The 23,706-nt window shown below is 41.3% G+C and overlaps 1 protein-coding gene across 7 annotated transcripts in view; it reads right to left on the bottom strand.

Moving 5' to 3' along the window:
* SMARCA4 (SWI/SNF related BAF chromatin remodeling complex subunit ATPase 4) overlaps positions 1-23,706 on the bottom strand; it is a 106,472-nt gene that overhangs the window by 64,183 nt on the left and 18,583 nt on the right. For all 7 annotated transcript variants that reach the window (XM_081317203.1, XM_081317202.1, XM_081317201.1 and 4 more), the window contains exons 2-6: positions 8,360-8,606; positions 4,648-4,780; positions 3,607-3,999; positions 3,373-3,471; positions 1,392-1,650 (exon numbers count right to left, since the gene is read on the bottom strand). In XM_081317203.1, the coding sequence (XP_081173329.1) occupies positions 1,392-1,650; positions 3,373-3,471; positions 3,607-3,999; positions 4,648-4,780; positions 8,360-8,581 (1,106 nt within the window). In that variant the 5' untranslated portion in view covers positions 8,582-8,606. The remainder of the gene's footprint in view (positions 1-1,391; positions 1,651-3,372; positions 3,472-3,606; positions 4,000-4,647; positions 4,781-8,359; positions 8,607-23,706) is intronic.

The raw sequence follows: 23,706 nt of genomic DNA on the forward strand, positions 1-23,706 counted from the left end.
TTTGACACCCCCAGCTGGTTCTCCTCCTTCTCTGGACTGCTCAGAGATTTAGCTTTTAGTTCTTTGAAAGCTTCCACCACATACTGCATGAGCCACTTTAAGATGCACTCCCTCTGGTCCGATTGCTTGTCCATCTCTTCCTCATCGGAAGGCAACTCCACCTTTTTCTTCCGAGTCTTTTTTCCGCCTCCTCGGGTGAGAGTTACTCGTTCGGTTGTCTCTTTCCAGTCCTCTCTCTTCCCAGCACTGAGAGACCATCTCGGTTTTGTGGAGTCTTCTAAGGCAGCGGCTTCCTGCAGCCAACTGGACTCTTTGGGACAGGCCTGGTTAGCTGAGTCGCTCCACTCTTTGGTCCCAACTTCTCCCATTTTGCTTCCTTACTGAGACATCTCGTACACGCCCCCCTGCGATAGGGAAATTTCCTCTCCGGGTTGGGCACTATTGCAGACCTTGCTTTATGTAAGGATCTGCCTCAACTAGGTCTCCCAAGAAAGCAGAACTCTTGAAACAGGCATTGTTTCAAAAGTAACTTTTATTGAGAGTTAGCGAAAGCAGCAGAAAGGTCTGAAGATTTCGCGCGTGAAAGGTTACACCAGAATGCCCATTCAAAACTCCTTCCCCAATTTGTGTCCAACAGTCAGTTTGAATTCCAACTAATCCATAGGTGCTAAGATGTTTTGAGAGTCTGGAAATTTAGTATGCATCTCTCGGTTTCGTTTCCCAATGGTCCCAGGCGGATAAGGCAGATGTCTTCAGGCCACATTCCCTTCTCTCAGAGGGAGGGCAACTCAAAGAGCAATCAAAGCGAACACAACCCCCAGCAAGCAGCCCCCCTCCCACCAGAATAGCAGACCCCAAAAATGATTAAACAAACAGCCAAAGCAGTAATAAAATGCTAGCAGGTAGAAAGACTAAAAATACCCCACCCCCAAATCCTTGAATGTAGACAGGGACATACATGATGAATTTTCTGAGATATAGCAAAAAGGCTAGGGCTTGATCTCCTATGGAAAAACCCATAACTGTCATTACCTTTTTTAAAAACTAACAGATTCTGTTCAGAAACCCTTCCTCTCTAGAGCCTTTCTCTCTAGGCCACTGTTTCTCAACTGAGCAATGCACTGGCTGGGGAATTCACACCTTAAAGTTGCAGAGGGTTGAGAAACACTGTTCCAAGTAATGGAATCTACCCTCAGATACCAGGAAGCTTCTAGTACATTGCTAAATGTATAATGCTGTCTTGTTACCTATTCCCTGCAGTTTGGTTACTTAATACAGTTAACCTGAAAGCTAACCATAACATCAACAAGACCACTCATTCAAATTAATGTCACCCACATATCCTATCAGGGCAATACCAGCAAAGTGGTTATTGAAAGCCATAGTTTTACCGGTATTCTCTCTCTTGAAGGATTTCAACTGGATCAAGTCCTCTTGGCTTCTGGATTGGAGTGATACGGTTCTGCTTCTGATGGAATTGCACCATTGGGGCAGGTTGGGCTGGTTGCCCGGGTGACTGAGTTTGAGGAGGCATGACAGGGGATGCTGCTGGAGGTACCGCTGGGGGTGCTGGTGAAGGACGGCCTGTTGGCTGAGGAGGAATCAGTTTCTGAGGTGTGCTAGTAGGGGCTGCAGCATTTGCCATTGGTCCTGTTGAAGAACAATGTTAGGAAGTTATTTGTGAGATCCCTTCATATATAAACCTGGGGGTATACATGCAAAATAATGAAATCGTCAGAAACTGGCCTGAACATTTAGGTGAATGTACTTAGGCACTTGAATAAGTCGAAGCTTTTTATTTAAAGAGCAAAAGCAAGAATATGCTAGTACTTCCCTGTCTTAGAAATTTCATCTTATACCTTCATCTTGGGAATGGGGGTCTATCACTGTCCATCTTAAAATGTGATGCCACTCTGCATCTGCAGTATGGCCATTACATTATGCTGGTTCCCAAAGCAGTAAATGACCTGAGAGGCAATTAACAAAGATCCTGTTAGCCTTTCATAAGGCTCTAAAGATTTGGCTGATTCCCCAGATGTTTGGGCCAAATTAGGTGAGGCCAGTCATTGATATAGGGGTTTTTTATTGTTTATCTTGGGCATCACTACTTTAACCATTAAGCCCAATCATTGTTGTGTCAGGTGGCTATGTACATTGTTTAAATAAATAATTATTTAATAATTAATAATTATTTAGGCTATCCAAAGATCTCTCAATCAAAACTGCATAAATATGAAAAGAATTACTGAGAATTATCCATGTAATAGGTTGAACAAAATTTGATTATAATTTTATCTGATCATAGCTTTCTCCAAGCTATTCATTAAACTGCACTGATGTTCTGTCATAGCATTCCAATAGGATACTGATACTGACAGAAGAATTCAGGGTTGCTGGGTGTTCATGCATTATTTTTTTTATTTATTTGTATTATTTATACTGTGTTGCTAGCCACCTTGAGGGTCATTTTGAATAGAGTATGGGATACAAATCTTGTGAATAAAGGAAAAAGGAACATTTTCTGATAAAGTAGATAACTTTATCCTTGAAATAAGTAGAGTGGCTTGTGGGAAAGACCTTGGGAAATGGAGGCACAGCCAGGGGAACAGTGGGATAATAGGCAGCTGAGTTTGGAGAAGGAATATGGGAATGGCAATCTACAGTAGGAACCCTCCCTAGTTTCTTGAGCTGTAAAGGTGAAGGGGGAGAAAAGTACTTTCAGACTACCAAGATTTTGTTGATATAATTTACAAAAAAATAGAATTAGTTCATCTAGGACAGGGGTGTCAAACTCAATTTCATTGAGGGCTGCATCAGCTTTGCGGTTGCCCTCAGGGGGCCAGGTGGGTATGGCCAGGGTGAGCGCGGCCTACTGGGTGGGCGTGGCTAGAGTGCGTATGGCCTACTGGGTGGGCGTGGCCAGCTCTACATCGTTCGCATCAAGGGTGCCTATGGGGGCCTGGGCAGGAGTGGGACAGATCTGAGGGTCTCTGGCAGAAGGAGGGTCTCTGGGCCAAGGCAGTGGGGGCCGTTCCCTCACTGTTTCCAGGATGGCTTCGCGGGCTGCATGAAACCACTTCGCAGGCCGCATCCGTCCCCCGGGCCTTGTGTTTGACATGTCTGATCTAGGAGTATTTCCTGTGTGGATTATTTTGCAAGGCTGACAGATACCCATCCTCAAACACAGTGACTTTTGTGGCAATTTTCAGACTGATGACATATTTTCAAGCACTATGGATATCACTGAAAAAATGTGACATGGTAGCCTCTTACAGCAAAAGCCAGGCTGAGGCTTGGAAATCTTTAATAACTGAGGTGTTAATGAAACAACGTAGCAATGAAAAACCCAAGTCCTCCAATACACAGCCTTACCTTCTGGCCAGGGCTTGGGTGGTCCACCAGGGGGCTGTCCAGGCATTCCTGGCGGAACTCCTGAGGGTCCAGGAGGGGGCATATTAGGCCCTCCCATACCTGTGAAGACATGGGAAAGCATAGGCAGACCATGAAGCTTTTCACTTCTCTGGTCTAAGCAAAGGAAAGACCTCCCAGAAGACACCTAGGAGAACCTCACCCCAGATGGATCCCGAAGACTTTAGCGAAACTCACCATGAGGTCTGTTGTAGTTCGGAGGTGTTGGTCCAGGTGCAGGCCCTGGTCCTTGCACTGGTCCTGTTCCAGATACAGAAGGTGGAGGTAGAGTTGGCATTTGCTGCTGCATTCCAGGCATTGGCCTTTTCCCCTGCACAGCCATGTGAAGATGGTCAGGCAACGGCTGCCCTCTGGCAAGCATCTTGTAGGCCATGATCTGAGCCCTCAACTGATGCAGCTGATTCTGGTTAAAAGGAGTTGGGCCCCGATTCTGCTGCCCTAATGCTTGGGGGTCAGGACCATCTAATGGGACTCCACCAGGGCCAGATGGCATCTGGGGGCCAGAAGATGGGCCATTAGCTGGAACTGGACTTGACGCATGCTCAGAACCACCAAGTGGAGAAGGGTAACCTGAAAAGGGGCAAGACAAAAAGAGAAAAGAAATAAAAATGGGAGAGATAGAAAGAAGACTTAATTTGCTTTGTACATCCCACAATCAAGGATAAAGCAGTTTTATTTGGAGCTCCTGCTTGAATTTTAGTAGACAAAGCTTGGCAGAAGCTACCAGAATGGTATATTTTGGGTTTCCTTTTGTAAAATAAATGACATGGGGTAATATGTCATGTGTTGTTGTTCATCTGAGGTTGTATTTACCTACTTTTAAGAAGTGCTAAAGACTAGATGATTTTTATTATGTCCTCATATGTAAAACCATTGAACTCAAAGAGGGTATATTTTCTTTTTCATATGACTATATAGTCATTCCAAAAGGATGTAACTTCTCTATATGAGAAGAATGGTGTATTTCTCCACTCTTCAGTTTGAATCTTAGTCTCAATATGTTGACGTACAGTATTTACAGCAGAGAAACCCTCCTTGCAGGCTTAGAAAATGTGTTTCTAAATTACACAAAAATCCTTTACAGACAGAGAAAGCTTCTTGTAGAAGCTATCTTAAAGTTATGAAGAATCAGGAGATTTAGAAGGAGATTTAATTGTAGAATAAATGCTACATTTAACCAGTAATGTGATTTACACAAATCCTGAAAGCATGCCATACCTTGAGAATGCTGATCCATTGGACTTGGTGGGGGTCCCATTCCTGTGTGCCCACCAGCCCTCATTCCCATGCCCTTCATTTGACCGTAACGAGGGTCTTCCGATATTCCCTTTTCATGCAAGGAATCCATTGGCTGGAATAATACAAAGCCCACATAAAGAAACTCCTCTAAACAAATCTGTTCCAATGGAAGAACTAAATCAGCTTGTTAATACATGCCACATTTTTTACTCTTGTCCTCCATGACTTCTTAACTACACTCAGCATCTTTTTATTGTTTACACGGACATGAGAATGTGGAATGTGTGATAAACGTGTCATAGAGAACCACAATAGAGCTGATGACTAGGTTAAGGAGCTATGCAAAAGGCAGTAAGAAGGCATGCCCATTGACACTAACCAGTCAGGGTGATTTAATACATTGTGCAGATACACACACTATCTAGTTCCCAGAATTCAGAAAAACTAAATAGTGGAAAACTGATATACCGTATTTTCCAGCATATAAGACGACTGGGCGTATAAGACGACCCCCGACTTTTGAGAAGATTTTCATGGGTTTTCCCTATGTGGTGCTCCTCCTTAGAGTTAACAATGCTCAAAATTGTTCTGGCTGAGAATTTTAATTTTCACACATCTGGAGAATGCCAAGCTAGGGAAAGACTGATTTAACCAAAATGTTTTGATTCTCAGCATCTTAGGCAAAAAGAGACAATGGCGCTTTTATCTTAGCTATTTGGATATACAGAGTCTTGATGTTTAACATTCATTGTTTGCTTCTGATCTTTCTAAATAAACCCAGCCTATTTTTATTTGTGCACAGCTTAGCAAGCCATTAAACTGTGACCTTATTTTTATTTTATAAATGTCCTCAGTAGCAGAATCTTCTAGATATGTCCAGCTCTCTCCAGTTGACTGACATACAAAAAAGATGCATTTCTAGTATGTTGTGAGCTTTAGCACACTTGTAGTTATGAGGCAATGTAGGAATACAGTACTATTGACTTGACTGGCTCATGTAGATTTTATTTGCATATTTGTAACACTCACACTTATTAATGATAACACTCTTTGGTAGTCCCAAAGGTGCTTTTTCCAAAAGGCAACTGGCCTTTCTTGGTTTTTTTTTCCTTTGAAAATGTTTTCACTTCTCATCCAAGCAAGCTTCTTTAGTTGAACTAAGAAGCTTCTTGGATGAGAAGCAAAACGTTTGCACAGGAAAAAAAACAACCACCAAGAAAGTTCAGTTGCCTTTTGGGAAAAAACACAACCATGACCTGCATGACTGAGAATCTCCACAGGCATTCTCTTTGGTATGATTGTGCCTGTCTAGACAAAGTGAACAAACTGCTTCTGCCAGACATAAGTAGGAAGTCAGAGCTGCTTCTCAATTAGGTGAAGGTTTATCAAGAGCTTTTGGCCTCAGCTTTGCTCTGCCTCGCCTAAACCTCGTCTCCTCTCGCCTTGGCGCCCCTTCTACTTCAGCCACATGCGCTGGCTGTTTCGGCCAGGAGCGACGAGCATTGTGGCCCAACACTTCGGGAAGGCACCAGGTCTGAAAGAAGGCGGTTCTTTCCATAGGTTAGTTAATGAACAGGGCGGAGGAGTGGGGGGGAAGAAACGGGCTCAGCCCTGTGCCGCAAGTTTAAGATTCACACACACCCCCTCCCCAAGGCCGCCTTCTACCTCAGGGCAGAGGGGCGACCCCGGGCTGCTGAAGCCCCAGCGCCAGCTTTCCACTGCGGTCTGCCTGTCGCAATTCCCGAGCTGCGCCTTCCCGGGCGGGTGTTGCTGTAGGTCTGCTGCGGCACCACGCCCTGAAGTCAAACTCCCAGGGTCAGGTGAAGCTTAGCTCTGCACGAACATGTCAGGTCGGCCTCCGCCTGGCTTCCCACACTCCCCTGAGCCCTCGTGCTCGCGGAGTGCCAGCAGCTTGGCACGCGCTTAACTCCCGCTCCCTTCCAAAAAAAAAAAAAAAAAAAAGGGGCTGCTGCCCTAGGATGCCGGTAAGCTGGAGCCTCAGCCTCGGTTGGGCTGGTCGGTTTATTTATGAGGAGGCCGTCTTTCACCGTTCTCGAGCGCTGGATTTGTCCGTTTCCACTAATGTCTCCGCTCCCAAGGATTGATTTACTATTTTCCGGCGTATAAGACGACTGGGCATATAAGACGACCCCCAACTTTTGAGAAGATTTTCATGGGTTAAAAAGTTGTCTTATACACCGGAAAATACGGTATGTATATATCATGCATGTGAGATTTTGGACTATTTTCTCAATAGCACATTAGTAGAAGGCAAAGACCTTATTTATAAATATGTATTTTATACAACCACTTTCCTCTGCCTTTCTCACTCCAGGAACTATTTTATTTCATTTATATATATGCACTAATACACCTTTAGTGAGCCGGTATCATATAACTTTGCATCCCATGACCTGTATTATCTCTCACAGCATGTTAAAATATTTGGCTTGGCATTTTGTTAATAGCTTCTAGTATTATTCTGATCTTCACTCTTACTGCCCTGACATAAACCTTCTGTACAACACTTCTCAGTGATGGCTCTTGTTTCTATCACAGAACACTCCCTCCCTATTATATTTGGGGACAAACAAAGATCACAATGCCTCCCCCTCCCCAAAATAGTGGTGCATCAGAGCAGTTATTATCCTAAATGTTGATCTGTTGTCATTTCAGTTTTTTGTGTAGTTCTTAATAAGCTGCTCAGTGGTTTCAGAAATGGAGTAGCATATAAACCAAAGAAATCAAAAAGATATAGTCCAAAGTAATATAACAAAAGTATCTTGTAACATTAACAATCCTATTACAGGTAGTCCTCGACTTATGACCATTCATTTAATGACCTTTCAAAGTTACAATAGCACTGAAAAAAGTGATTTGTAATCAGTCCTTGCACTTACGACCATCACAGCATCTCCATGCTCATCTTCACAAAATTCAGGATCTTGGAACCAGCATGTATTTACAACAGTTGCAATATCCCAGGGTCACATGATTGCCGTTTGCAATCCTTCCAGCCAACGTCTGACAAGCAGCGTCAATCGGGGAAGCTGGATTCACTTAAATACCACTGTAAAAGGTGGTAAAATCAACTCACATAACAACGACCTCGCTTAGTGACAGATGTTCCAGTCCCAGCTGTGGTCATAAGTCAAGGACCTACCTGTGCCTCATTAGCTTGCACTGTGATCCATGAAAGAATAAGTGATAACATACGTGTTAGTCTTACGGTGCTGCAGAATATTTTCTTGCTTCTACAACACAAGATTAACACAGCTACTCCTTGAAAACTATTCCAATGTAGACTGTTTCTCTTTGCAACATTCTTTTTTGTGGAAAGGCATGGAATGTCTTCTATTCTACAAGATTTCTATTTGGTTACTGGTTGCATGTCTTAAAGGTTGTCACCTTTTGTTATTATGTTTTATTATTATCAAATTACATTTTGGGGAGGAAAAATAGGAGAAGAGAGTTCTGTGTACACCAACCTGAACTCCTGAATAAAATATAACACAGAAATACAACTCCCCCCACCCCCTTGTTGAAAGTTAACACTAAACAAAACATTCTGCTGTGCTACATTTCATCTCTGAAGTAATAAAGGAACTGATCCCCCTATTTCCTTTTCTGAGTAAAGCAAACTCGTATTGTTAAAGATGTGCACAGACGGAAAAATATTAAGCTCGCTTACCTTATGCATCTGATGCATGTTATCCTGAGTATAACCTCCAGGCCCTTGTGGTGGCATAGAGTGCCCTGCTGATGGTGGTCCTGGGCTGGGACCCATCATACTATGTGCAGAACCTGGGGATGGCCCAGGACTAGGGCCCAGCATAGCACCAGGAGAAGGACCAGGACCAGGCGAAGGCCCGGGACGAGGTGTCCCTCCCATTGGAGGATCAGGAGTAGACATTTTCAGAGTTGTTCAAAATAATATCCTAGTGAAAGAGAATTTATAATTAGGGGGTGGGGAATATCTGTTAATTAAATGCAACCATTGTCAACAGTACAGCATATAACTAAAATATACGCTTTTCTAAAGATACCACCACCGGTTGTCAGGGAAAATAAAACACTAAAAATAAATATCTGAAATCTTTCAAGGACTGTATTGAACAGTATTGAACTGGACTTACCCTCTTTTCAAATCAGTGTCCTTGGGACACTGGGGAAAATAAAAGGCTGTGTTGTCAAGCTCCCAAGAGTCAACTCATCTACCTATTTATTTATGGCAAATTCAGTATATTTCAAACGTAAGTAGAGCTGTACCAATCTGGATGACAAGGTGGAAGCAAAGAGATACTGAAAATTCTAATGCTTTATTGTAGCCCAGACGCTTTTCCAGCTTTTTCATTATCTATATTTTTAAGATAAGAGTTTATTGCAGTTACAGACTGCTAAGAGTTAAAAATAAAACACATTTTAAAAAATAAGAATAAAAAAACAAAAATGAATAAGAATAGTACAATTGCTTTTGGGCTCGTTGGTGGGCAATCAAGTTGTGTCTAATTTTTCAGACTAACAAAATGAGGCTATGCTCAAGGAAGCTAAATCATGCCACCCTGATAATAACAACTGTACCTTAAAAAGCTACTTTATCAAGGAGTTATAATGAAGGTCTTTATAGAGGATACAATATAAGAGGGCATGAGCTATCATTTCAATAACCCTTGACCCCACAGGGGTACAGTCTTACATTAACCCTCCTAAAACTGCTGTGGATAGAGTCCTGAAGCGTGGTAAAGTTAGTGCTCTTCAGAATTAGATGATGGCTGCTGCTGCTGCTGATGACGACAACAACAACAACATTCTTGGGTGGAGCAGACTAGTCCTGTTGGGCTTCTAAGCCTGAATACAGGTAATCATCAAGTTCCCAGCCTTCCTTTAGTCCCGAAATTATGAATGTTGCCGCACTACGGCAGTCATTCCCTGTTACGAATGACCACAGTGGCACTGCAATGTTTACCCTGGCTATTCCCTCCCTCCCTGGGTCTGCCTAGGCACTAGGCCTTGGACACTCACTTTGCGAAGATCGAGATCCTTCGCTTTCTTGGCTGCTCCAGGCCTTCAGTGTGTTCACAGAGAATGGAGGCCCAAAGTAATGCAAGATACATGAGATCAGTAGTGTGAGATTTCGCGCCACAGTACTTTAGGCCTCTGTTCTCGGCAGCATAGAATGGAACCGAAGCTGGGGGAGGCTTCTGCGTGCCTCTGGAGGCCTGACCCGAGTGTCGGAAGCCTTTTCTAGGCCACTGCTGCTCGGAAAGGAGGCCAGGGGACATTTCTGCAGACCTCTGGAAGCCCAATCCGTGCATCGGAGGTCTTTTCTGGTCCGCTGCCAGGAAAACCAGGAAAGAAGGCCAAGGGATGCTTCTGTGGGCCTCCAAAGGTCCATTTTGGAACTCGGAGGCCTCCTCCAGGTCTCCGAAGCCCAGAACGGAGGCCAGGTGAGGCTTTTGCATGCTTCTGGAGGTCCATTCTGGGCCTTGGAAGCCTCCCTCTGCTCTTGCTGGAAGCAGAGAAAGAAACAGAGAGGCTGGAGAGGAGAAAGATATTCACAAGGTAAATGACCCAGTGTGGCAGGATTGGGCAGGGGAGGAATTCTGGGGACCCCAGGGGAGGGAGCATGAGGTATCTCAGTCAGAGGACCTTGGGTGATCTGAAGCAGATAGCCCAGTGATGGCGAACCTTTTAGAGACCGAGTGCCCAAACTGCAACCCAAAACCCGCTTATGTATTGTCGGGTGCTGGGTGGGCGTGGTCCATTGGGTGGGCGTGGTCCATTGGGTGGGCATGGCTATGGTGGTAACGGCAGACTGGGTGGGACTAAAAAGTTCAGTCAATCAATTCCAACTTTGCGAGATCTTTTTTCCCGCGAGAAGTTGAAAATGATTAATTGAACCTTTTTTTTATTGCACACGGTGGCGGAGGCCTAAAGCAAAAAGGTTTTATAAAACCCAGCTGAAGGCCTAGGACTGGGGTGATGGTGCATGTGCCCACAGAGAGGGTTCTGCGTGCCACTTGTGGCACGCGTGCCATAGGTTCGCCACCACGGAGATAGCCTGTTCCATCACTAGCCCCCCCCATGGCCTTCCCCACCCTGAGATACCTCATGTTCACTTAACGAGCTGCGCATTCACCCACACATTAAATTAGCAAATGTGTGGGAAAAACCTGGGAGTGAATCACGTTCAAGGTACGCGATTCACTCCTACGAATCCTCAAATTATGAAGGCCAGGGTGAATGGGTAGACTACATTACATTTGTAACTCGAGGACTACCTGTATCTTGTTTAAATGCACTAAGTGTGCATGCTCATAATCCATCAGTAGGAATGCCTTCTTAGAAAAGCCAAGATGTTGGAGTTCTGTGAAACTCTTCTAGTCCATTCTGATTCATAGAAACAGAAGCATAGGGCTGGAAGGGATATTTGAGGTCTTCTAGTCCATTCCCCTTCCTAAGGCAGCAGACTTAGACCATTCTGGAGAAATGGCTATACCGTTTTTTTCTTGAAAACCTCCAATGATGGAGCACCCACAACTTCAGGAGGCAAGCTGTTCTACTGATTAGTTTATTCTTGCTGTTAGGAGAGTTCTCCTTAGTTCCAGGTTGCTTCTCTCTTTAATGATCTTCCACACACTGCTTCTCATTAAGTCCTCTCTTCTCTGTGACAGCCCTTCACGTACTGAAAGACAGCTATAATCTCACATATAAGCCTTTTCTTCAAGCTAGATATACTGTCAGGACCCACTTCAACCCCACATCTTAAGAAAGCAGAACTCTTGGAAACAATTTCTTCCAACAGGAACTTTTATTAAGAGTAGTTGATAGCAGGCATAATAAGACAGGATCTGAGATTTCCCGCACAGAACAATAGATTAAGGTATCCCCAAGCAAGACTCCACCCTATAGTCCGCCCGGCTGGTATGGAACGGCCAATCTCCAGGCGTTAGGTCCATTGTGGGAAAAGGGGAGATAACATCGACCCGTCTCCAGTTCATGCAGCAATGGTCGGTGGCTCTTCACACCTTCCTCTGAGCGGGTAGAAATAAACCAGGCACTGAGGATACATTCCTTATTCCCTCCCTTGTTCTAGCTGACAGTTTAGGGAGATAAAGTTCAGAGAGAGAGAGATAACGCAGGAACAAATTGTTTCATTGTAGCAAGTAGCGGACACAGAGGTAATAAATGAAAGCAAGAGGTTACATTGTAGCATATAGAGGAAGCAGAGGCAATAAACCCGCAGGCACATTCCCTCTCCCCTTTGGGAGTATGGCAGAAGCCAGGAAGAGGTGAGATTTGATTTGGGTCAGAGGGGATAGATAGAAATGAAATAGGAATGGGTTCTGACACATACCTAACTGTTCATTATTGGTTTAGCCTCCAGACCTCTTATAATCTTTGCTGCTCTTCTCTGCACTCTTTCTAGGGTCTCAGCATCTTTTTTGTATCATGATGACCAGAACTAGGCACAGTATTCTAAGCGTGACCTCACTAATGGGGTACAGAGTGGTGCTATCACTTCTTGTGATCTTGATGCTATCCCTCTATTGATGCAGCCTAGGATTGCAATGGCTTTTTTGGCAGTTGCAACACGCTCTTGCCTCATACTTAAGTAGTTGTCCATTAGGACTCCTAGCTCTCTCTCAGTCACTACTATTGAGCCAGATTCTCCCTATTCTGTAGCTAATTATGTGCTTATGCCCAAAGAACTATGTGAACTACTAGAGGAAGAAGTAAGGCATTTAGAGGCAACTCTAGCCAAACTCCAACCTACAAAAGAAAGCTATTCAAACCGATAATGAAATAATGAACAAGTAGCTCCAAGAGGATTTGACCCTATTGATAAACCCTTGGAGGAAGACAAATGAAGGTATGTCACACGCAGAAAGGAACACAACAATCAAAGAAAGAACCAGCATACAGCTAACAAACCCCTACTGCCCAATCTAACCCAACCAGAAGCAGCCCCATTAAAACTGAGCAATCGATTTCTTCCCCTAGATGGCAATACGCAGACCCACAACCTCCCCCTCAAAGAAAACATGCAGATATCTAGCAAAGAAACACCAAACATCCCTAAAAGAGTCACATCAAAAAACACACCTGAGATAAACACAAAAGCACCTCAGACTGCACCCCCCAAAAATAAGCCCACACAACAAAAAACTTGAGTACGATATTGAGGGATTATAAGCACCTGGGCAATAAAGTTAAGGAGCTAGGAGCACAAGTAGTGCTCTTATCAGTACTCCCAACGAAAAGCCAACCCCCCGGATGCATTTTTCTTCAAAAATAGGATAAAGGAAGATTTCTGAACTTTGTTTTTATGATTTATCTCATGGTTACTGTGAAATTGTGTGAATGCATCAAAGCAGTCCATGTTATCTCAGCTTGCACAGCTTGGATTCATTGAATGACTTTACCAAAAATTTAAATATTGCAGAATATACAGCCTCATGCTACATAACTAAGCTCCATTTCATGCTGAATAAATTAAATTATTAATATATCTTAAATAGAAAACTATATTTAGATAGATTTTTACTCCAAAAGCATTTCATTCAAATAAATTTGATAAAAATAAAAAAAATCCATTTTTTTAAAAAAATCATTGATTATTATCCAGCCTGCAGCAAACTAGAGACCAATCAGTCTAACATCAATACCTGGGAATATCCTGGAAAAGATAATCAAAAAATAGATCTGTGAACAACTAGAAGCAAACCAAGTTATAACAAGTAGCCAGCACGGGTTTATTAAAAACAGATTATACCAAACCAATCTTATTTCATTTTTTGATAAAGTGACTAAATTAGTAGACCAGCAAAATCCTATGGACATAGTATGCTTAGATTTCAGTAAGGCATTTGAAAAGTAGATCACAACCTGTTGCTTAATAAGCTAGAAAAAAGTGGGATAGACAACATCACCACCAGATGGATCTGTAGCTGGCCGACAAACCATACTCAGTGAGTAGTCATCAATGGTACTACATCCAAATGGAGAGAAGTAAGCAGTAATTTAATAATAATAATAATAATAATAATAATAATAATAATAATAATAATAATAATAATAATAATAATAATAAGAAGAAGAAGAAGAAGAAGAAGAAGAAGAAGTTGGAAGGGACCTTGGAGGTCATCTAGTCCAACCCCCTCCTCAGGCAGGAAACCCTATACCATTTCAGGCAAATGGCTGTCCAGTCTCTTCTTAAAAACCTCCAGTGTTGGAGCATTCACCACCTCTGGAGGCAGGTTGTTCCACTGGTTAATTGTTCTAACTGTCAGGAAGTTTCTCCTTAGTTCTAGGTTGCTTCTCTCCTTGACTAGTTTCCATCCATTGCTTCTTGTCCTGCTTTCAGGTGCTTTGGAGAATAGCTTGACTCCCTCTTCTTTGTGGCAGCCCCTGAGATATTGGAACACTGCTATCATGTCACCCCTCACTCTTCTCTTCGCTAAACTAGACATACCCAATTCCAGCAACCGTTCCCTATATGTTTTAGCCTCCAGTCCCCCAATCATCTTTGTTGCTCTTCTCTGTACCCTTTCTAGAGTCTCGACATCTTTTTTACATCGTGGTGACCAAAACTGGATGCAGGATTCCAGGTGTGGCCTTACCAAAGCATTGTAAAGTGGTATTAGTACTTCACTTGATCTTGATTCTATCCCTCTGTTAATGCAGCCTAGCACTGTGTTGGCTTTTTTGGCAGCTGCAGCACACTGCTGGCTCATATTGAAGTGATTGTCTACTAGGACTCCGAGATCCCTCTCACAGTTACTACTTTTGAGCAAGGTACCACCTATACTATACCTGTGTATTTGATTTTTCCTGCCTAAATGTAGAACCTTACTTTTTTCACCACTGAGGTACAAGGCTCCGTCTTAGGCCCAGTACTGTTTAATATCTTCCTAAATGACTTAGATGAGGGAATTGAAGGGGATCTCATTAAATTTGCAGATGACACCAAACTGGCAGGAGTAGCCAACACCCCAGAAGACAAGCTCAGGATCCAAAAAGAACTTGACAAACTCGAACAATGGGCCCTATCCAACAAAATGAATTTTAATGTGGAGAAAAGCAAAGTTTTACATTTAGGTAGGAAAAATCAAAGGTATAAGTACAGATTAGGCGAGACCTGGCTCAAAAACAGTAACTGTGAGAGAGACCTTGGAGTCCTAGTGGACAAATACTTGACTATGAGTCAGCAGTGTGCAGCAGCAGCCAAAAAAGCTAATATAATCCTGGGTTGTATAAACAGAGGCATAAGATCAAGATCATGCAAAGTATTAGTATCGCTCCATAAAACCCTAGTAAGACCACACCTGGAATACTGCAACCAATTTTGGTCACCATACTACAAAAAAGATGTTGAGACTTTGGAAAAAGTTCAGAGAAGAGCAACTAAAATGATCCAAGGCCTGGAGACTAAAACATATGAAGAACGGCTGCAGGACTTGGGTTTGGCTAGTCTAAAGAAAAGAAGAAACAGGGGAGACATGATAGCAGTATTCCAGTATTTGAGGGGCTGCCACAAAGAAGAGGGGGTCAAATTATTCTCCAAAGCACCAGAGGGCAGGACGAGAAACCATGGTTGGAAACTGACCAAAGAGAGAAGCAACCTGGAATTGAGGAGAAACTTCCTAACAGCTAACATGGTGTAACAAGATGGTGGGTTTGTTGTCACTGTGAGTTGTAGGGGGGGGCATGAAGGGAGGCTCAGCCAATCTCAATGTATACTTTGACAATAAAGGTTCATTCATTCAACAGCTTGCCTTCAGAAATCGTGCGTGCTCCATCACTGGAGGTTTTAAAAAAGAGACTAGACAGTCACCTGTCTGAAATGGTATAGGTCAGGGGTAGGCAACCTTGGCACTTTTATGACTCATGGACTTCAACTCCCAGAATTCCTGGAATTCTGGGAGTTGAAGTCCACGAGTCATAAAAGAGCCAAGGTTGCCTACCCCTGGTATAGGTTCTTAAGCAAGGGGCTGGACTACCCCTGCTTAAGCAAGGGGCTGGACTAGAAGACCTCCAAGGTCCCTTCCAGCTCTATTCTATTCTATTCTATTCTATTCTATTCTATTCTATTCTATTCTATTCTATTCTATTCTATTCTATTCTATTCTATTCTATTCTATTCTATTCTATTCTGTGCAGGACCTTATTTTTCTCACTACTGAATATAACTATCCTCAATTTAAAAAAGAGCTAAAGCCTGTGGGGAAATATAATAACTTCAGCTATAATGCATATCTGTGTACTTGTTTCATCTTCAATCGGCCCTTAATAGTAAATTTAGAATGCAAGGGGCCACCTGGAATTTGTTTTTTTCTTCTATTTGACTGAGTCTGATTCTCGGATATCTATTAATACAAGACAAAGGAGAAATTAAGACGAAGACAAGGGAACAATTAGCAACAGAACGTACTTTTCAACGGTTTTCATATAATCAGATGAAAGAGAGGATTAACATGGATGAATAAAAGAACCACTGCAATCAAGAAAAAGAAGACTCAATTTGAAAGTTTATATGTATATATTTCTTTATAATATGAATATTGATATATGGGAGAAAATGTGGGAAACTGGTATTAAATTTATGTTGTGTCATCATTTATCAAAGAAGTTCCATAAAATGATGTGCAGTATCAGTAAATGATACTGGTTAAACTATCAAAAATATATAAAAGAATATCAAACCAAGTATAAGAAGTGTGAAAAGGAAGAGGAATTTTCTATCACACATAGTGGACTTGTGAATAAGTAAAGAAATGCTGGATGCAAATTCATAGAATGATGCCAATAACATTGCATATTAATATTATGATAAAACCTAAATTATATTTATTTGGATTTAAGGACAATGAATTATGAAATGTAGAAATTAATATTATACATAGTAACTGCAGCAAGATTGTTGTATGAACAAAGATGGATGAATAATGAAATACCAAGAGTAGAAGACTGGATTATTAGACTGATGGAGCTTGTGGAAATAGGCAAGCCTACCAATTTCGGTCAGGAAAAGATAATAAAGACTTTTCTAAGAGAATGAAAGCCTTATATGGACTTTTTATCAAAGGATTGTACTGATGATTTATGGATTTGGGAATTAAAAAGAGTCAAAGAGAAAGGGAAAAAGAATAAAATGACTTGATAGGAGAGTCCTAATGTTTTATTTTCTTCCTTTTCCTGTTCTTATTTTCTATATTGTTTTTTCTTTATTCTTCCTTTTAATTTTGTATGCTTTCATTGTTTTGAAAAAACTGGTTTTGTCTAGTGGTTAAGGTGCTGGCCTAGAAGCCAGAAGACTGTGAGTTCTAGAGCACCACCTCAGACATGAAAACCAGCTGGGTGACTTTGGACCAGTCACTGTCTCAGCCCAACCCAATTCACAGAGTTTGTGGGAAAACTGGGAGAAACGAGTATTAGGTATATTTGCCACTTTAAGTTATTTATAAAAATAATAAAGGTGAGATTTAAAAATCTAATAAAGGCCAACCCCCACTGAGGGAAAAAACAATCCTAGAAATAAACCATTGGCTAAAGGGTTGGTGTTGCCGCGAAAACTTTGGTTTCCTGGATCATGGACTGCATTTCCTTCGCAAAGGACTCTTGGCAAGGGATGAGCTGCACCTCACAAAAACAGGGAAAAATGTACTCGGAAAGAGTGGCCCAACTCATCAGGAGGGCTTTAAACTAAAATTGAGGGGGGAGGGTGACCAATCTTCAGAATCTCTAGAATCCAAAACCAATCATAAAACCCAAGAAAACAAATCAAACAATGAGGTGGGCAGAGATGAGAAAAAAGAAAAACTCAAACAACATTCAGGGATGCAGGAAACATACTCATTGGAGGTTTTTAAGAAGAGGCTAGCCGCTAGACAGTCACTTGTCTGAGATGGTATAGGTTCTCCTGTTTGAGCAGGGGGCTAGACTAGAAGACCTCCAAGGTCCCTTCCAGCTCTATTCTATTCATGTTGCACAGAAGTAAATAAATAAAAAAATACCCGATTCCATCAAATCCCTGTTAAATCCCATAGTCCTAGAAAATTTAGTCAAAACTCTTCTGAAGTAGAATTCAGCGGCTTTTATTATTTAAATACAGTCATCTTATGTACATGTCCTTTCCAAACAGTTTACAAGCTGCCAAGCAGAGTAATGAGAAAAAAAGACATGAAGACCCAGGGAAGAATTTATTATCATAAGTATTAAATTGACAACCCCAGCCGTTGAAAATGTGAATTCTGAATAGGGGCTTAAATTAAATTGAACAGGCAGCTCCAAGTATAAGGAACAGCAATGGAAAATTAATGGAATTACTTCAGATCAAGAGAACTTTAGATGGCTGAATATGGGGGCAGCTTCATGATGAGAAAACCTAATAGGAAAATGTCACAGTAGAAATACAGGTAGTCCATGACTTACAACAGTTCATTTAGTGACCATTCAAGTTACAATAGCACTGAAAAAGTGACTTACGACCTTTTTTCATAATTACGACCATTGTAGCATCCCCATACTCATGTGATCAAAATTTGGATGCTTGGCAACTGACTCACAGTTATGACGATTGCAGTATCCTTTTGTGACCTTCTTACAAAAACATCAATGGGAAAACCAGATTCATTTAACAAGCATGTTATTAACTTAACAACTACAGTGATTCACTCAACAACTGTGGCATGAATAGTTGTAAAATGGGGCAAAATTCACTTAACAAATCTTTCACTTAGCAACAAAAATTTGTGGCTCAATCGTGGCTGTAAGTCAAGGACTACCTGTATAGAGAAATGGTGACTGGATTCACGCCAAGACATAATGACTTTTGTCGGGTTTTGACTTAGTAAAAATAACCAGGAGTAAACAAAAGGAAACTATTGTGTAGGGCAGGGTGATGAATACAATCAAGACACATCAATATTTTGGTTAAAGAAAGGACATGATTACGAGAAGAGGTGGAAAAGAAAAAGCTAGGAAAAAGCCATACAATGTATCGGATCAACAGGATAGATCAGAGGTCCCCAACCTTTTGGACACCAGGGGCTGGTTCACTGGTGAAAGGTTTTTTCTGCGGACAGGAGAGTGTGTGGTTTTGTGTGCTGCCTGCATCCCACAGATGGGGCTTTGCTTGTTTGTGCGGACCGGTTGCTGGCATGCCACGGACCGGTACTGATCCACGGACCGGGGGTTGGGGACCCCTGGGTTAGATGATGATGATAATGATGACAAGAATAATGGATGGATTTAATGGATGCCTAAAGTAGAAGATAATGGTCTGAAATTAAAGAGTGTAAGTCGGACCTTTATTACATGAATATTATTTTTTTTTTAAAAAAATCTGCGTCAATAAATTCCTCAAGGTTTGGGTGAAAGTATAGTTAATGTTTCTTTACAGGTAGTCCTTGACTTACGACCAGAACTGGGACTGGAATTTCCATCATATGTTTCTGAGGATGTAAGCTGTCAGTTTTGATAGTGGTAATTAAGCCAAACATTGTGGTCATTAAGCTGAGTGTTCATTAAGTGAAATGGTCGTTAAATGAATTCAGCTTCCCCAACGGGCAATTTGTGCCATTTTTTTTTCTATAGGAAATTGGCAGGAAAGATAACAAATTGCAATCATGTGACTGCAGGACACAGCAACCGGTTATAAATGCAAGCCAGTTGCCAAGCAGCCGAACTTCAACCATGTGACCTTGAGGATAGTGCAATGGTCTTAAGTGAGAATATAGGTCACAAGTCACTTTTTTAAGGCCACTGTAACACTGAATGGTCATTAAGTTAAGGACTACCTTTAAATTAAAAAGTAATTAATTTTGAATTAAAAAGCAAATTGCAAAAAGAGAAATTTCCCTAACTGAATACTGTACTACTTCAGTTTTAACTAACCTTTATTGGATCATCCACTTATAAGTGGATAAATAATTCCAAAATATGCAATTTATGCCACGCTTTAAGCCAGGGGTCCCCAACCGGTACCGGGCTGCAGCATGGATTGGTACCGGGCTGCAGCATGCCAGCAACCGGGCCACACAAACAAGCAAAGCCCCATCCGCGGGATGAAGGCAGCACACAAAACCATGCCCCTTCCAGTCTGCGGAAAAATCTCTCTTCAAGTAACTGGTCCCTGGTGCCCAAAAGGTTGGGGACCTCTCTTTTAAGCCCTGTCCATCTACTTGCTCCTGAGCAAATTGTCGTCTTATATATATATTAAGCATTTTATATGTTAACAAAAATTCCAGGCTACCCAAGGAGATTCCATGGAACCAAAATGAGCCTAACAAGTTTATATTTCCATGAACAACTGAACTCCACCAGCTGAATTATTTTGTCCCTCCGTATTTTACACTAACAGCAGACTTCCTATGCTTAAAGGCTCATGGAAATGGATATTTTGCGATATACTTGGAGGCTAGTTCCCTGCAGGAATGCATACAATAGGCCAGAACTGTATGATGGTTAATACAAACTCCTGCTTACAATTTTGTAAGCTATTGCAAAAGAAATCATGGTATATATCCTTTGGATATGAAATGAAAGTATTCCCCTGCACCAAAACATGAGGTGGTGATCTTTATTTTCATTCTACTATTTCTACCTGCTCTCCTTATTGCATTTTCTCTCGTTCAAGAAGAAATCCACTTAAAGTCATGCCCGGAAACATCCCATTCCAAAACACAAATATAGACCAAACGTTATATTTTAATCAAAAACTTCAGGTGAAGGAATGATTAGCTTGTATTTATAAGAAAAAGTAAAACATCTTGAGGTAAAAATTGAATGATCTCAGTCACTCAAAGTGGCTAACAAGTGTAACAAACTAAGACCAATTACATTTACCAATTACAATTCCATCCTTCCGAGGTAGGTAAAATGAGGACCCAGACTGTTGGGGGCAATAAGCTGACTTTGTAATAATGCCGCTGGGGGGGGGGCGAAAGCCCTAATAAGCAGGCATATACATAGAATGAAGGCTATTGCTAAGCACATTGGTTTGTGCTTAAATTGTAAGCCGCCCTGAGTCTTCGGAGAAGGGCGGGATATAAATGGGATTAAAATAAAAAATAAATAAATTATATCTAAAAATCAATAGCAATGTGCTATTTCCATTATTTTAATAAATACTGTTTTCAATTTTAACCATTAATTTGTTAATGTTACACAAAATATATCACTGAAATACCTTCTATTTATATTTTAAAAAGCCATACGCTAACTAAATAAATAAATATATTTTAAAAAAAGGAAACAGGGCATTCTTTGCTTTCACGTACCTGGGAAAGTCAATGTGTTTATTAATTCATAACATCAGTCCTGTAAAGTGATGAGAGGTCTCTCCCTGTTGCCAGTACCTATTCCAATTCTGTTGGGCGGGGGGGGGGGAACGGTACTTATTCTTCTGTTCAAAATATCTGCAATCTGTGAAGAGTTTCAAGTTGTGAAACAGTCACCATCTGCCTGTCTAGGATTATGCCCAACATAAAGGTTACAACATTCCAGTTCTGAAAACCAGTTCAACTGATGCACCCAAAACAGAGACGGGTGACAACAGTACACATACACCATTTGAAATATATTTGCAACATCAGTCCACAAATACTTGCTTTGAAGTATTGAATAAACTCTATCATCTTGTACCAGTAGGGAGGATGAGAGTTGTTAATTAACTGGAGGTTATCTGGTTGGAAAAGGATGAATTTAAATATTCTAGTAACTCTACTGACAGCCAGTTTGGACTAATGGTTAAAGGGATCAAGCTAAAAACTAGAATATGAGTTCCAGTTCCACTTATGGCACGAAGCCAGCTGGGTGACTTTGGGCCAGTCACTGTCTCTCAGCCCAAGGAAAGAGGTAAAGGCAAACCACTTCCAAAATATTGTCAAAAAAATTGTGAGGACTTGTCCAGGCAATTGCCAGGTGTCAAGATTAATTCAAAGGCACACCCAAAAAGAATTTATACTGGACTAGATAATATTCATATGAAGAAAAACATAATATTATATGCATCATTTAAATATTATTTTGAAAGGAATCACACATTGCTGTGTTTATCCACACATTCCACATATAGAATGAAAGAATACAGTGACAGCCACATTTTTCTCCTTTTGTTAGTTTCTTTGGTTTTAAAGCAGATCATCTCACCAAGATGAGTGATCAGAATCAGAAGAGGTCTCATTTTGCTTGGAATGCCAAGAATACTACTGCAATACCATCTTTCTCTGTTTTTAACAAATCTTCCCTCAAAAGGATGGAATTATAGTGTAAGAAGGATTCAAGACAAGTTGAGCAACTGTAAAGAAGCACCGTGAATCAGTTCAGAGGATTGGAAACAGTTTGCAAGAAATGTCTTTGCTATATAGTTCACTCTTCATTGACCACATTTATATCCTTTGTACAAATTGTTCTGCCAGCCGACTTCCAGTGGCCTCTTTATTTTCACATCCAGATAATACAACACAGAGAGTTGATATCACCCCACTGGTCAAATTTTGATGGTGACCTCGTCTAGGGTGAAAGACTAACCTTGTTTTGCTTCCTTTGCTCTGCCAATTACATATACTACAGGTACTCAACTTACAACTGTTCGTTTAATGACGGTTCAGTTACAAGGGCACTGAAAAATGTGACTCATGACCATTTTTCATGTGACCATTGCAGCATCCCCATGGTCACGTGATCAAAATTCAGATCCTTGGCAACTGATTCATGTTTATGACGGTTACAGTGTCCCAGGGTCATGTGATCACCTTTTGTGACTTTCTGACAAGCAAAATCAATGGGGAAGCTGGATTCACTTAATAACCATGTTACTAACTTAACTACAGTGATTAACTTAACAACTGTGACAAGAAAGATCATAAAATGGGGCAAAACTCACCCAACAAATGTCTTGTTTAACAACAGAAATTTTGGGCTCTAGATCAGACATGTCAAACTCCCAACATCATGTGACGTTGCACAATGTATTGGGACAGTTTTGCCATTGCCGGCAATGGGGTGGGCTGGCTTCCACATGACACGTCCGGCCCGTGGGCTGGCAGTTTGACACCCCTGCTCTAGATGAAAGACTTAAAAATGTTTTATAGGATTATATACATGAAGACTAGTATGGTTTCTTACCTAAAAGACAACTAATAGATAATGTAAGAGTAATTTTGAATATAACTGAATATTTACAACAATGCAAAGACAAACAGGTTGCATTAATCTTTCTGGATGAAGAAAAAGCTTTTGATAACTTGAACTGGGCCTTTATGTTTAAAGTAGTGGAAAAGATGGATTTTGGATTGGACTTTATACAGGGTCTGAAGTCCATCTATACACTCCAGAAAGCTCGGATCATGGTGAATGGAGACATTACAAAACCATGTAAAATCCAGAAGAGAACAAGACAGGGGTGTCCTTTATCCCCTTTATTATTTATTCTAGTGTTGGAACTATTAAATAGAGATATTAGACAAGATAATAGAGCAAAAGGATTACAAATTAAAGTGCATAATTACAAAATATGTGCATTTGCCGATGATTTGGTACTGATTGTGCAAGACCTGCTAGAGAACATTGAATATTGTTATGAGGAAGACCAAAATATTTGGAGAAATGGCGGGTTTAAAAATAAATAAATCAAATATGATAATACTGACTAAGAACATAAATGTAGAAGATCAGAAGAAATTAGAATTTAAAACTGGTTTTAAAGTTATGAAAAAGGTACAGTAGTTGGGGGTGACTCTTACTGGCTTCGGTAGTTTGACATGCCTTCAGTGGCTTCGGTAGGCTCCAGTCCTCTCCATCTCCCTCCTCCCCTTGTATAATTTGTTACTAGTATTATATATATATAAAGGTAAAGGTTCCCCCGCACTTGTGTGCTAGTCGTTTCCGACTCTAGGGGCCGGTGCTCATCTCCGTTTCAAAGCCGAAGAGCCAGCGCTTGTCCGAGGATGTCTCCGTGGTCATGTGGCTGGCATGACTCTCTCTCTCTGTGTATACATACATACACACACACACACACACAACACACACACA

The sequence above is a fragment of the Vipera berus genome (assembly GCF_964194415.1).
Source record: "Vipera berus genome assembly, chromosome: 2".
In the NCBI taxonomy this organism is placed as follows: domain Eukaryota; kingdom Metazoa; phylum Chordata; class Lepidosauria; order Squamata; family Viperidae; genus Vipera; species Vipera berus.